This window comes from Lepidochelys kempii, chromosome 6, assembly GCF_965140265.1.
Source record: "Lepidochelys kempii isolate rLepKem1 chromosome 6, rLepKem1.hap2, whole genome shotgun sequence".
Taxonomy (NCBI): Eukaryota; Metazoa; Chordata; order Testudines; family Cheloniidae; genus Lepidochelys; species Lepidochelys kempii.
This window is the reverse complement of record NC_133261.1, coordinates 102,688,329-102,704,667: the sequence shown is the minus strand read 5'-3', so window position 1 is coordinate 102,704,667 and position 16,339 is coordinate 102,688,329. Positions and strand designations below refer to the sequence as shown.

Here is a 16,339-nt window from a genome sequence, read left to right as displayed (position 1 = left end):
CCCTCCAGAGTCTCAAATGGAATCAAAGATTCCTGAATCTCAGCATTCCTCTGCTACTAGTGGGTGGCTGTGAAACTCACTGGCAAAGAGTGTAGTGGCTCTTTGACCTCAAGGATGAGAGCCTACTACAGCTGCTATCATTTACTTTGTTAGCTAAAGTGGTAGGGATCTGCGCTATGCATCTAAAGGTTCCAACTCTGCTGATGACCCATGTGGATGTCAATATGATTCTACATGATGGATTATCTATTTTTTTTTCAGTTAAAAAAAATGAGAAAATTACTTTTAAAAACACCTACATTAAAAGAACATTGAGGTAGACTGTTCAGTCTTACTTCAGCCTTCTTGTGTATTTGCATTGTATTTGCAAATACACGATCACATACTATGTTTTTCCACAGGACCCCTTCTTCATTTCATGAACAGGATGAACTGCAGTGGGAATGAATTCCTAGATTTTTAAGGCCAAAAGGAACAATTGAATGATCTAGTTCTGTGTAATTTCACTGAGTCCAGCAACTTGTGTTTGACTAAAGAGACCTTAAAGACAGAAGGGACCATCATGATCATTTAGTCTGACCTTCTGCACATTACAGGCCACAGAATCTCATCCACTCACTCCTGTAAGAGGCGTATAATTTCTAGCTGAATTGAGGTCTTGATTTAAAGACTTCAAGAGCCCCCAGGGTCTCTGCCAACCTGACCTGGGGGAAATCCTTTTCTGATCCCAAATATGGTGATCTTCTATAAAGGCATCCAGACTTAACTTGAAGACATCAAGAGATGGAGAATCCATCACTTCTCTCAGTAGTTTCTTCCAGTTGTTGATCATCTTCACTTAAAAGTTTTTGCTTGTTTCTAATTTGGATTTGTCTAGATTTAAATTCTAGCCATTGGTTCTTGTTATGCCTTTCTCAGCTACTAGTATCTGCTGTTTTCTTCCCGTGAAGGTATAGGTACAATATAATCAAGTAATCTGTTGATCTTTTTCTGATTGCATCTTCGTTTCTCACTTTCCGGTATTTTTTCCAGCACTCCAATCATTTTTGTGGCTCTTCTCTGCATCCTCTCCAATTTTTTAACATCCTTTTAAAAATGTGGACAGTAGAACTGGATACTATATTCCAGTATCAGTCTCACCAAAGCTGTATTCAGGGGTAAAATCACCTCCCTCCTTTTCCTCCCCTCCAAGGATTGCATTAGCCTTTGTTCCCACAGTATGTTAGTGGGGGCTTATGTTGCGTTGCTTGTCCACTATGATCTTAAATCCTTTTCAGAGTTGATGTTTTCCAGGATATAGTCTGCCTCCCCCAATCCTCCCCACACACTTACTGGATTTATGGCCAGCATTGTTAGTTCCTAGATGACCATGCATGTATGTGGCAAACTCACAGCCAAACCAGGGCTGCTCACTCAGGTTGCTGCTGCATGCCTGAGGGCTGACTCACTGCAGGCTCTGTTGAGTGCTGACTCACCACAGCACCTATCACTGAGCAGATCCTGGGTCAGATGACCACAGGCTCAGGTATTTCCACAACCTCACCAGAGTCTGAGCAACAGAGCTACCTGGCCAGGAACCTTTCTGCTGCCTTGCAGTACATCAGACTCCAGCAACTCCCAACCTGCCTTACAGTACATCAGACTCCTGCCCTGTCCTTTTCTCCCTTGCACTAGCATCACTCCAGCGACATCACTGACCTGCTCTAGCCTTGCCTCCTCTTCCTCCTGTGACAGATCCATGGGGTACAACCTGGAACTGTGGGAACACTCCGCTCCCTTAACTCTTCAGCCTGCGGCTGTCTCTCACGATGCTTTGCTAGTGACAAGCAGCAAACCTCTCCAGGTGCTGTGATCACTTAGTCAACAACATGCAGGAACACACCTGGGTAAGTTCCCCCAGTATTCTTGCCAGCAAGTTAAAGAGATATGGGCTGGATGAATGGACTATAAGGTGGATAGAAAGCTGGCTAGATCCTTGGGCTCAACAGATAGTGATCAATGGCTCCATGTCCAGTTGGCAGCCAGTATCAAGTGGAGTGCTCCAAGGGTCGGTCCTGAGGCCGGTTTTGTTCAGTATCTTCATTAATGATCTGGAAGATGGCGTGGATTGCACCCTCAGCAAGTTTGCAGATGACACTTAACGGGGAGGAGTGGTAGATATGCTGGAAGGTAGGGGTAGAATACAGAGGGCCCTAGACAAATTAGAGGATTGGGCCAAAAGTAATCTGATGAGGTTCAACAAGGACAAGTACAGAGTTCTGCACTTAGGACGGAAGAATCCCATGCACTGCTACAGACTAGGGACCGAGTGGCTAGGCAGCAGTTCTGCAGAAAAGGACCTAGGTGTTGCAGGGGATGAGAAGCTGGATATGAGTCAACAGTGTGCCCTTGTTGCCAAGAAGGCTAATGACATTTTGGGCTGTGTAAGTGGGAGCATTGCCAGCAGATCGAGGGATGTGATCGTTCCCCTCTATTCGGTATTGGTGAGAACCTCATCTGGAGTACTGTGTCCAGTTTTGGGCCCCACACTGCAAGAAAGATGTGGAAAAACTGGAAAGAGTCCACGGGGGGGCAACGAAAATGATTAGGGGGCTGGAGCAGATGATTTTTGAGGAGAGGCTGAGAGAACTGGGATTATTTAGTCTGCAGAAGAGAAGAATGAGGGGGGATTTGATAGCTGCTTTCAACTACCTGAAAGGGGGTTCCAAAGAGGATGACTGTTCTCAGTGGTAGCAGATGACAGAACAAGGAGTAATGGTCTCAAGTTGCAGTGCGGGAAGTTTAGGTTGGATATTAGGGAAAAACTTTTTCACTAGGAGGGTGGTGAGGCACTGGAATGGGTTACTTAGGGAGGTGGTGGAATCTCCTTCCTTAGATATTTTTAAGGTCAGGCTTGACAAAGCCCTGGCTGGGATGATTTAGTTGGTGATTGGTCCTGCTTTGAGCAGAGGGTTGGATTAGATGACCTCCTGAGGTCCCTTCCAACCCTGATATTCTATGATTCTATGAATCTAAGTTGCATGAATGGTCTCTAAGGCAGTGGTTCTCAAACTTTAGCAACCCAAGGAACCCTGTTTTGATTAAAAAATTTTCAGGGACCCCCAAGCCCTCCTTTTCAGCTCCAGGCCCTGTCCCCACTCCACCCCTTCCCCCAAGGCTCCACTCCCTCCCCACCTCTTCCCACGCCCCCTCGTTCACTCCATCCACCCTCCATCGCTCGCTCTCCCCCTCCCTCACTTTCACCAGGCTGGTGGAAGGGCTTGGGGTGCAGGGTGCAGGCTCTGGGAAGGAGTTTGGGTGCTAGGTGCCCCTCCTCCTCCCCCCCGGGACATGCCGTCCACTTCCGGAAGCAGCATGCGGCCAGGGCAGACCTGTCTTAGCCCTACTGTGCTGCCAGAGTTTTAGGCAAAAAATCTCCTGGTTTGGCTTGAGTAGCCTACGGGAGATAGAGGGGGGAGGAGGAGGAGGAGTTGATCAGCGGGGTCCGTAGACCCCCTGGAGTAACCTTGTGGACCCCCAGGGGTCCATGGACCCCAGTTTGAGAAATGCTGCTCTAAGCCATTAATCAACCATACACAGGAGAACAGCAGCAAATCCCCCTCGCTTTGCACCCCAGAAATGTACCACTTTATACTGATCAAGACCCTGTTGAACAGGGTGGATTTGATTTAAATCACTAGTCAGGAAGACTCGATTTAATCATGGATTTCTACATAAAGGTGCATTCTTGTTGGTTGTTACAGAATTAAGACGTATTCTTCACAACTCAGAGATAGATGTAGGCTTCATTTTTAGAAGGTACACACTATATATGTTTAAACTCATTTATTTTGAAAACTTTTCAGATAAGTTTTACAGCTATATCAGAAAATGAATGATTGGTTATTTCATTTACCAAAGATAATTGAAGCAGATATTTATGAAGTCACTGGGAGGTGAACTATCTCCAGTTCAACAGGTTAATAAATAATATTTGGAGGATTTTCTTGCCATGCTGTATTAGAAGGAGAACATCACCAGCAGACATTTAAATTGTTTTGTGTATGCTGGATTTTTTTTTCTTCAACAGCAAACATAAACTATTTTAACAAAACAAGCACATGAATTTTTGAATTAAGTTAAACATTCACATTTTTTAAAATCTGGTTTGTTTTTGTTAAAACTGTTTTTAACTAAAATAGTTAAATGAAATATTTTTTTTAAAAAAACAGAAATTAAATTGACTATGTCGGCCAGGTCAATATGAGAAACTTAAAATATTGGCTTCTGCAGTTAACTCAGGCGTCTTCACCTTCATTTTCCTGTTCGTTCATAATCTGGAAAAGAAGAACAAGCTTTCAGGTCCCAAATGATTTTTCAGGTCCCAAATGATTTCTCAATTTGGAATGAATTAGTCCAAAGCAAGAAAATATTCTTTCTACACGGGCAGAAGAAGCTACTGCTGTTAAAAGTGAGATTATCACTTCAACAGTCTCTGAATCCAAGTGCCTAAGTGACTTCCACCAGTTCACTGGTGTGACTTTCTTTAAAAGATCGTCAGCAAACATATATTTCTTGAATGGTTAATCTTAAGCTCTGAAGTTTATTATAGTTGGCATTATGGAGGAATGATTGCTGGATGTCCATGTCATGGTCAACTCTTCTTCTTCAGCAGTTAAGGTTTGACCCTGGTACCGAGCATTGAGAATATTTGCAAGAAAATGAACTGGAGATAGTGCTTGTCCCATTCGTTTTTTTTAATGCTTGTAATTTTAACTCTGTCAGTGCATATTTCTCTTTTAAGATCTCACTCAGCTCCTTCCAAATTTCAACAGCATCAGCAATAAAACAGCTATTTCCCTGCATTTTGTTCAAGGCTACAGAAATAGGCTTCAGGGTACTTATTCAGCATGTGTTCAACATTTGTCTTAAGCCCAATGTTAAGAACTTTGGCTGTGACAGTGCCATCTTTTTTTTTTTTCATGATTTTGTTCACAAACTGTCATCCAATTAAGCTAGTTCTTGATATAGTGCTAAAAAGAGTCCACTACTATGTTCCATTGCATGTCTTGTGGGAGAGTTAGCTTGGTTCCTCCCACTTTTTTCAGAGCAGCTGCTGCAAAATGGTTGTTACAGAAGTACATTGCAGTTTAAACAACTTTAGCCTTTATTTCTGGAACACTGAAGTGTTTGGCAAGGAGGTGCATCAAATGAGCACTGCAACTGTATGTTATTAGCTTGGGACTCTCTTCTAAATAATTTCTTCTCATCTTTGATACATTTGCAATATTGTCTGTGACCAAGCAGCGTCCCAGACATTTGAATTTTTTTCACAGTTTGTTATAGCTTTTACTGCTGCTACTTGTAAGTATTTTGCTGTGTGTGCATTTCTTGATATATCAGTTGTTTCTGTAAGGAAGATATTCTGTTCTTCTGTTGTCACACAAGCACATACAACAGGATCATAGTGGACATTGCTTCACCCATCAAGACTCAGGTTAACAATTTTAACCTCTAGACCTTTTGCACACTGCTCAATTTCTCTTTCATACACTTTATCCTGCAATTTGCCTGTGACATCTGCTCTGTTGGGTGGACTGTATTCTGGTCTTAATGTCTGAATCATGTTTATGAAGTGTGGGTTCTCAATCATATGGAAAGGAGTGATTGTTGGATAAACAAACTGGGCAATTTTTTCATCAATTACCTCTTTTTGTAATCTGCTGTTTCTTATCACAAACGTATCTATGGTTGTTTCTGGATGATGGAGTTTTTTTTTTTCTTTTTGCTACATGTGATATACTGTGGCTATGTGACATAAATGATGTGACTGAAACACTATCATTGGCAGATAACTCTGAAACTATAGAAAATGATGGTGATCTTGAAGGTGGATAGTCTTCTGAAACCTGTATGTTGAGGATGGATTCTCCTAAACAAAATAAGTCAATGCAGTTATTTAATTATTATTACCATACTGCTCATTTAGTATTACTCATTGCATTCACTGACACTTAGTACTTACTTTAAAGGTGAAATTGTAAAAGGAAGATCTGCCTATTTCAGCCATTTATTTTTTTATCACAACTGCATCTAAAATGGTACTACCGTAGACTAATAACTATATTTTTTGCTCAAACATGAGAATTCAAGAATAGTCCAGAAGGAAGACAGGCAGTCCTTAAGATCTTGCATATTCAGGCATGTTCCTTTCATCATCTTCAACGCTGCTTCCTCCTGAGAAGGAATACTTCTCATGATGGTGTTTCATTCGGGAAACCAGGCCTTGTATTTCTTTGTTGCACTCTTTGCATTTTGCACGCATGCCTGTCTTACTCACAGGTAGAGGAACTTCATTAAAATGTTCCCAAACTGGCTCTCTTTTATGGTCTGCTGTCATAATAGGTTTTCTCTTCTCGTGAGAGAATCGGATGGTAGATCTCAAATCAGTGAAGACTACACTCAGAAAGACCACATGACTTCTGAAACATGCGGCTCAAATGGTTTCCCTTTTGTTTCTACTGCCTGTCCCTCCCTTCTCACATTTATCTCCAGACCTCTTCTCCTTGTCCAGGACGTAAAGGGCCTGCTACGGCTGGGAACGGTGGAGGAATTTCCTTGTGAGTGAAGGAACAAGGAATTCTATTCCCGGTACTTTCTAATCCCAAAGGCGGTCTAAGACCCATCTTGGACCTGCAAGACCTCAACAAATACCTAAAGAAGTTGAAGTTCCACATGGTCTCCCTGGCCTCCATCATACCCTCCCTGGATCCGGGAGACTGGTATGCCGCCCTCGACTTGAAGGATGCTTAGTTTCATTTAGTGATCTTCCATGGACACAGATGCTTCCTGCGCATCACAGTGGGATCGGACCACTACCAGTTTGCAGTCCTCCCTTTCGGCCTAGCAACAGCACCAAGGGTGTTTACCAAGTGCATGTCAGTGGTAGCAGCTTACCTCAGGCTTTGGGGTATTCAAATATACTTGTATCTCGATGACTGTCTGATCAAAGGCTGCTCCAGGTCTCAAGTCTAATGGGACATTGCGGTGCGACAGGTCACGTGCCAGTCCTGGGCCTGTTGGTGAACTACAAGAAATCAACGTTCTATCTGGTGCAAAGGATAGTGTTTATCGGATTGGTGCTCGACTCCACCTGTGCCAGAGCTTTCCCATCACAGGAGAGGTTCCAGATGATGGTGGACTTCATCGCAGGGGATCTCTGCGTTCGCTCTAACCACAGCCAGGTACATCTGCAGGGCCACATGGCAGCATGTACATGTGTCATCCACCATGCGAGGCTTCAGAATGTGACCCTTGCAGCAGTAGCTGGCGACAGTCTATTCCCAGTCCAGAGAGCACTTGCACAAGGTTGTTACTGTTCCACCAGTGATACTTACATCCCTGCAGTAGTGGACCGACCCCAAGGCTGTCCTGGAAGGAGTTGCATTCGATAGCGCACGCCACTCAGTCAAACTGATATTGGACGCTTCGGCCATTGGCTGGGGAGTGCATCTAGGTGAGCTACAGACCCAAGGGACAGGATCCCCAGAGGAGATGACATTGCACATAAATGTCAAGGAGCTCAGAGTGGTACGTCTGGCCTGTGGGGTCTTCCTACTGCATCTGTCAGGCAAAGTGGTGAGAGTGTTTACAGACAATACGGCCTAGATGCTCTACACTCCAGAGCGTGTCAGAGCTGGTCCCCTAATGATACCACCGAGGGGAAAACTTCCGGCACCAGTGCATGTGGCAAGCACGCACACCTAATATGGAATGGACACGAGTAACACTTCTAGAAGAACACCAGTTACGGAACGGGTAACTGTCTTTTTCCCAAATGCTTTAGACAAACTCACTGGTAAAGATAAAACATTAAAAGAAGTTTGTTTATTACAGAAAGATTTAAAGTGATTATAAGTGGTCGGCATAAAGGTCGGAGATAGTTATCTAAGAAATAAAAAGTAAACACTCATTCTAAATCCTAAACTTTATCATTCTTAGTAAGATTTGAATCAAACAGTTTTTCTCACTTCATTGGATGTTACAGGCACATTACAATTCTTAATATACAGTCTAAATTCCCTTCTCAGCCTGGGACCAATCTCCTCAGTTCAAAGTTCTTGTCTTCCCAGCGTTCTTGTTGCCTTCAGAGTAGGTGGAGGAGGAGTGAGGTGGTCTCATGATGTCACTGTCCCTTATTTTATACTCTCAATTCATGTCCCTGGAAAAACACTGGTCCAGACATGTCCTGGTGGGCTTTGCTGAGTCAGAGAGTTAAGCAGTCCCCATTGTGTGGTGCTTGCACAACTGTCTCTTATTGAATTGTAAATCTCTTGGTTACAATTCCCCTGCTGGTCCATGGTTGTTGATAGTCGTTTAATGCCCGCCTGGATGTAGGTCACCTCCATTGTTGTCCCTGGAGAGCTGGCTGTGGGTGTCTCCCAGACTCTCAACATATTTCAATAACAGCCATATAGCAGAATCTCATAACTTCATACACAATAACTATGTATGTACTGTGACAAAGCTCTGTCCTTGCCTTCGTAGATCCTGTGTGTCCTGGCGGATTTCGCTAGCTTCAGAGGCTCACTGTGACCCTCCACATAACCCTTCTCTCTCTAGGGACAAGGGTCACAGTCTACTGAGCCATTTTCATCATAAGCCAGCGAGGAAGGTGAGGAGAAGTTGTCCTTCCTTGCACAGTCTCTGTTGTCTCCCAGTCTCAGTGATTAATCGGGGCAAGGGGGGGGGAGCCCGGGCCCACCCTCTACTCGGGGCTCCAGTCTAGGGACCCTAATAGTATCAGCTATGGTAGCTGACCTTTTAGAAACATGACATGTACAATTCCCTGGGCTACTTCCCCCACAGCAGCCCTCACTTCCTCAAGCTCCACTTCACCCTTACCTCAGGGCCTCCTTCCTTGTGCCTGATATGGTGTGTACTACTCAGTCTCTCCAACAGTGCAACTTCCTCCCACAGCTCATGACATGCACACCCACCTGACTGACTGGGAGGCTTTTAACTAGTTTCAGCCAGCCCCTGATTGGCTTCAGGTGTCCCAATCAACCTAGCATTCTCCCTGCCTTCTGGAAAGTTCTTAATTGGCCCCAGGTGTCTTAATTGACCTGGAGCAGCTGCCATTTCACTTATCCTGGTACCAGGGATTTGTTTAGCCTGGAGCTAATATTATCTATCTCCATCTGGCCTTGCCCCGTCACAGTACATATTTTAACAAAACAATGAGTTTCAGCAGATCATGATCTTTCATATAATAGCTTACAAGGCATGCTTTGGAAGAAATATCACAACCATATACAAAGGATAAATATGAAGTTTATAGGGTGCTACTTTGAGGTATAGCCACCCCGCCATGTCACACCCCCAAAGCCTCAGACTCTATCTGGTTTCGACCTTTGGCACCTATCTGAACTCCGACTTTGGTATCAGGTTGGCTTATCTTTGGACTCTGACCTCCCAGATTTGACCTGCGTCCTGCACCTGGCCTCTGGCTACCGTTCTGATCCTGGTTTGTCTACAGACTCTGATCTCGGTTTTGATCCTGCCCTGCCTCTGGATCTCAATTCCTTGGCCCAGACACAAACCTATGCCTAGCTGTGACCCACGCTTCAGCCATTAGGCCTAATTATTGGAGACAGTGCCTGATAGCATGTGGCTATATAAAGTGTATTTTGTTCGAAGGGGCCCAGCTTACCAAGCGATCCAGATTGCTCCTTGTGATTGACCTGTCCTCCTCATTATTTATCTCTCTGCCAGTGTTTGTGTCATCTGCAAATTTTATTAACAGTGATATTGTTTGCTTCCAGATCATTGATAAAAAATAGCCTTTCCCCTGCCCCTTCATGGGGTTTCTGAGTTTGAGCTCCAGCTTGAGCCCCAAAGGTCTACATCACAATTTTATAGCCCTATAGCCCGAGCCCTTGAGCTGGAGTTAGTTCATATGGGTCAGCCATGGGTGTTTAATTGCAGTGTAGATGTACCCTCAGTAATCTTTCCTCTGAAAAGCAGATGACAGAATCCTGGGGGCCTGTGAACATGTTTGAAGTGCAGTTTTATTGTAAGCTTGTGGCTGACTGCTGATCTTGCTCAAGAGGAAATTTTCACATACTTCTTGTTAAATTCCTCACATTGAGTGAAAGTGAGATACATTGAATAGCATTACTGTGCCGTCAAAGCTATTTTTTAGTGTGTACACAGTTTACCATGTCTGACCTCCATTTGGATGGGGCAGTTACTGAGGGAAAGTACATCACGACTGAGGAAACCTCTAAACACAATCTCTTGTACTTTTATAATGTCAGATTCTGTTACCTGGTTTTTGAATGGCTATTAGAATGGTTATTTCAATAAAATTTGAAATGAGGATGTATTCATAGGGATGTAATATGAAATATGCCCTATAATGTTAGATACAGATCTCTTCTTTTGTATCCCAAGTATTTTGTTAAGTGTCCTTTGTTAGATTCAGACTGTTTGCACTTATCTAGTCCATTAGAGTTTAAGCCATGTTTGAAGAAAAATATAAAATACATAATTAGCTGCCTATCGCAAAGTGAAAAGGTATCCTACCATATCAAGTATTTTAAAAAATGTGTTCATTCTAGAGTTCTGGTATCTTTGAAAATGGTGCCTTATTGTATCGTTGCAGAAGGTTAAAATTGCCCATTCTATTTCTACATTTCAGTACATGTTCACTAGAGTTGTCATATCAGCACTTGCAGCACGGCTGTTGATATTGATGCAAATTACTTTGTGCTGGAATGCCTATGGTATGAATCCTTATCTGTAAAATATTTATTGGATCAATGATACAAGATTACTTTCTTCCACTTGCTGTTGCTATATGGCTTGTCCTCTTTTCTCATTTTCAGCATTGAATCATCTCTTATGCCATTATTTTCTATTCTTTCCTTCTGAGCAGACTGTTAATAGTTAAATGATTTTGTTGCAGTTTCACTTAGTTTGCTTCAAAATGTGCAGTGCTTGTGAAGTTAACCTTTCTTGAAAGGGGCAAGTGTCAGTACTGCGTAATGTTTGGGAGCATATTGGTCTGCCATACCTTTATTTCTTCAGATACAATAAAAATTTACCTGTAAAGTACTAGAATCTGCTTCAGACTTTGTAACTGATGTCCTAATTTTGAGAGTCTACCCTTGAGAAACTGTAATGACCTTTTTGATTACAAATTGCAGCTATTAAAGTCACAGTTTAAAGTATCTTGATAATTGTAGAAAAATTCATACCACTGGGAAAGATTTCCTTGCTTTGTAAATACAAGGAGTACTTTGTAAGCATTATTTAGTCTTGTGAATTTCATAAAAATGCTCAGTCCTTATGAGTGATGAAGCAAATACTAAAAGCCTCCTTAACCTGCTGGTTTCCTGCAACAGTTAACAAAGGGTTCCTTGTCTTTTACTAAATCAAAAGATCTTCTTTGCTATGAGACCCTTTCATTTGAGGTTTATTTAAGAGTTGATACATTTAATTCAAGGTTATCAAATTCAGTGCATAAGGTGATTAGTTTGGTTATAACAGCTTCATTGAGTACATTGTATTGAAAGTCTTCTCTAGCCTATTTTTTAAAATATGTAAGTGGAAAATATTGGCATTTATTTCAGAACTCTAGTTTGGCTTGTTAGTCTAACTAGCTAAACCTAAACTAACTCTGTCACTAACACTATGAAATGAAAACACTTCTGAGAACTTTGGGCTTACTGTTCTAGGAGTAAAATGATCAAATGTCAGTTTGCCTTTTGACAAAGGCATACATAGGTTTCAACACAGGAATAGTTCTAACTCGAGCCATTTCCCCATATTACTGGTGCCTACAGAACAGTGGAGCTTGCCTGCTCCTATATATAATTCAATACATTGGTGAATATTCAGGACAAGAGTTGATAATAGCTGGCAACACAGCACTGACCGATTTTTTGGTAGGCTGGGTGCTCTACAAATCAGTAAGAAGATTTTTACCTTTATTGAAATTATTTGGATACATAATTGAGCAAAATTACTATTTTTTCTGCTTTGAAATGGGAAGTGTACACCATTGATATGTGGATTGAATGGTTGTCCAAAGTTGTTGCTGTTTCTGTCAGGCCAAATGAAATGGTATCTGACATCTTTTTGTCCTTCAGACATCTGCCTGTTACATTTAAGATCAGGATATGATACAGAAACAGTATTACTCACTCTGATTTCATAATTTCAGTGTACACAGGTCAGATGCACTAATCCAGCTAGAACTTCCAGCAGTCTTAATAATGTCAAACATAAGATGCAGTCGATGTGTTTGCGAGACCTGACACAGTGGAAGGAATCTGCATAGAATGGTATCAGAATCACAAAGCCCAGTCTTATTACCTCTTTTGTTTAATGTGTAGGTGAAGGCACTTGGGAAGCTGATAAGGGTTACAGTGTTCTCAATCTCCTGATGGTTGATAGCTCTGTCACCTTTATCATACCCAGATTGAGCCATTGCCTTGTTTTTCCAAGGTCTGGCAAAAATGGGAAACTGGATGAAAGTCAGTTGTCCAAGATGGAAGTGCTAGTGCTGGCTGCTGGTTAACTTCCAGATAAAATTCAGGTAGCTGGTCCCCATCTGTAATGCCCTAATTGACCAGGAAATCCTGAGGGAAATCTCCTTCTCTGAGCTGCCACATAACCTGTATTCAGGTAGAAATCTTAATCTAACAATTGCAAGTATGATGTTTGTGAGACGGGTTAGGGCATTTTTGGTAGCAGGTGCTTGCCTCTAGAATTCACTGCTGCCGGAAATTCATCAAATGCTGAGTTTATCTGTATTTGGAAAGCCCTGAGAGCTGCACCTCTTCTCAATGGTTTTTGATTTTAAAAAACCAAAAGGTCATAGAATATTAGATCCCAATTAATGGGAAATAGATTTGCCTTAATCTCTGTGACTATAATGTTATAGTGCTCCTATAATGCTATGATAAGTATTTAAATGATAAATTGAAAAATAAAATAATAAACACCACTTTTATAACGCTGTGTTAAATCTCAGTCACTGGCCCTTAATGTGTCTCTACCATGAGTTCTGCATTTAAAGTCCAGAACTAAAAATAATTACCTCCACTGCTGTATGCTTCCTCTGTAATCTGTGTGAAATATCAGCTGGATAGAATGGCTATTACTGTTGTGAAGACTTTTTCCCTTTGACGCTGTTTTTTTCTCTTTATAGATGACATGGCAGAACTTCTCCTTGGGGAGTCAAAACTAGAACAGTTTTTGAAGGAAAATCCTTTTAAACAGGGCACTAGTCCCCGGGGACCCCGGCCAAAGCTGACCGAGGTCAGGAAACATCTCACTGCAGCACTTGACAGAGGAAACCTAAAGGTATTCACAGAAGTCTGGAGAAAGGGTTAGAAAATTAAGGATATAGTTGGAAGTTAATTGAGAGGAAAAGCTTTATGAGAGCTTCTGAGAGATCAGATAATTCTCTGGTTACAGTGTTCTTGTTAAGCCATTTTATTACTTCCAGAATATCTTCAGTATTTTGGGATTTGATCCCTTTAATTTGCTTATGGAAGTTTGTTCAGACTAATCTAATAGTGAAAGTTAACATTTAAAAGAAAGCTGTTGACCCCAGGGATGTTTAAATAAAGAATTTTCAAGATGTCTTGTGAACAGCTTATTTACACAGTGACATGATACTTGACACAGAATGCGCTTCAAGGAATAATAACACTTTGCATTCCCATAGTACCTTGCATTTGGTTATGTCAAAGTGCGTCGCAGACATTACTGAAATAGTCTCACAGCATCCCCTTCTATTAAGAAAACAAAATCAGTGTAAATATTCAGCACTGTAGTGAAACTGCAAACTTGTTCCATGTTTTGAGGAAAACCATACAAGATGTTTTTATCCTCAATTCTGCTTGGAGCCCATTCTGGCCCACCTTTAGATATTTATCATCAAACTATGATGCTTGGTGTTGGATGTGAAATATATATGTCCTCCCCTTCAAGGCACTTCACAATGCTCTCTCTTCATACCTATCCACTATTGTATATTACTGTGTCTTCCCCTTTGCCTCACCAGTGATGCTCTTTCAACACCCTATTTGTCATCTTCCACAGCCATCTTTGAGATTTCTTCCATGCCCTCCTTAAACTGATCTGTGAGGGTATTGACCTCTCTTCCTGTGAACTCTTTTTCAAGACCCTCCTCTCCACTTACAAGAAATCAACCAGATTAAAATGACTAGGCTGAGGAGCAGATGGGGAAAGCCAGTGCCTAATTACTAAACTTAAAATAACAGTGATAAATTTATAATTCATTATCTTCTTCTATTCCTACCTTCATATATTGGTTGTCATGTTAAACTGTAAACTTCCTGGGTGGCAAGGGTGTGTCATCTTAAATGTTTGTACACCACGGGGGACGCTAGGATCCTAATTCTAATTCAGATTCAAGGATGCTTACATAATCAGATATGAAATAATGTATATTTCCAAGCGTAAAAATGACTGGTTAGAATAAAATCAGTGTTCTGTAGTTTGGTGAGGGGCTCAATGTGTGTTTTTCTGTAATAGCCTCCCAAATATTATCTGAAAATTTAACTACAGAATAAAAATAATAAACTGTAATCTGGGAATGAAAAATCTTCCGGGAAGTCTTGCACAATGTGTTGGAAATTACTAGGGTGCAGATAACTTTCTGTCATTTTTTAAAGTGTTTTGCCTCAGAAAAAATAGTTTATCTTATGCCTCTTTTTTTCTAGCCAGAATTTTTACAAGAAGCCAACTTAATTATGGCCAAGTTAAACTATGTGGAAGGTGATTACAAAGAAGCTCTTAACACTTACGCTAGGGTTGAAGTTGATGACTTGCAGCTTGTTGCTGTGCCTCCTTATAGGCTGAGAATGATTGCTGAAGCATATTCTACCAAAGGTAAGATTGCTCATATCTGTTTATTAATTGTGGTTGATTCTTTCAAATGAAATATTTCTACTTTTATTATTTTTGACTGAAGGAATATTTGTTCATGCTATATCAATTGACACTGAGTTTAGATATCAAAGTGATGGGTGCCTTAGAAATTTCTGAAAGAAACATTCATCCATTTAGATTAATTTGAGTACATGCTAGGTTGGTAGGACTATTATTTCTGTCAGCATTTCTATTCTAGTCCTTCCCGCTCCATCCACCTATTAAACCCCCTTCTGACAAATATGTATTAGTAGTTTTTCAGCACAGATTCAAATGTTAAAATTGCACCCTCAACCTAAATGTTACATTTATGTCTGAAATTTTTATTTCCTGTAGATAAAACATAGCACCTGCTATTACTATAATTAAAAGGCATTAGAGAAAAGAAAATATTTGTCTTTATTTCCCCCTCAGTTTACTTTGTGCATTTGACAGCTCTTTGTGTATAGTCAGTTTCATGGTTTCCTTTGTGGAGTCAGTCACTTTTATTTCTTTAGATCTTTCACACACAGCCTGCTGCTGTTAGCTCAGTAACCAAGTTGGCTTTTTATCAATTACACTTGGCCAGGCCGTTCCATAATAATAATAGTAATAATTATAGCAATTATTAAATAAAAACTGGTATGAATGGGAGCATTTTCTTCTGTGGGATTTTATTTTGGGTCTGTACTGATATGGCTCTTTTTACAAATGTATCCAAAAATTCAAATGATTTGTCTTAATTTTCCTTTTTGAGTGGTATCATATTAGTGAAAGTTGTAATTCTTACGTTGTGTCTAAGGATGGCAGTGCCACTTCAGTTTAGAGGCTTCTTTTATGAGCTACGCACACACAGCCTGTAGCTGTGTCAGTGTTTTGAGAATGCAGCGGTTTATGTGGCATTCACTATGGAATTCACTGTGTCTGGATGTTTTTGCTTAACTGGTGTATTAGACCGGGGTTTTGGAATGCATTTAAAATTTCTTGTTATGGCGGGATGAGTGCACAGTGTCATAAGTTATGTTTGCTGTCTTTCAGGATATGGCTCAGTTGCATTTGCTGACCACTGATCAAAGAATTTTTCTAACATTAGTCTTGGAACAGGCTGACTGTATCTGCTGACGAGTATCAGGTGTGCTGTAAACAAAGGTGAGGGAAATAGCAGCCTGGATTCCTAGAAGAGAGAAAAATATACTTCCTAAATCATTGCTATATTTAGATTAAAGGAATTGGTAGGAAATTGAGGATATTCTTCATGTGCTTTTAAAAAGAAATCTAGAAACATGTTGGATACTCAGAAAATCAAAAATATAAGAGTGAAGCCATCAACTGCTTCTCTTGGCTCCCCTCCCTTTTCTGAAGCCCATCATCTCCCACAATTCTAGATGCCTGGGCTGCTCTTCTACTCTCT

At 41.1% G+C, this 16,339-nt stretch overlaps 1 protein-coding gene across 4 annotated transcripts in view; it reads left to right on the top strand.

The window, feature by feature from the left end:
- Positions 1–16,339, top strand: part of TTC7B (tetratricopeptide repeat domain 7B) — a 302,589-nt gene that overhangs the window by 16,374 nt on the left and 269,876 nt on the right. For 3 of the 4 annotated variants that reach the window (XM_073349423.1, XM_073349422.1, XM_073349421.1), the window contains exons 2-3: positions 13,199–13,353; positions 14,742–14,910. In XM_073349423.1, coding sequence (XP_073205524.1) covers positions 13,199–13,353; positions 14,742–14,910 — 324 coding nt within the window. Of the gene's footprint in view, positions 1–13,198; positions 13,354–14,741; positions 14,911–16,339 lie in introns of those variants that run through there. The other variant, XM_073349424.1, reaches the window with a different exon arrangement.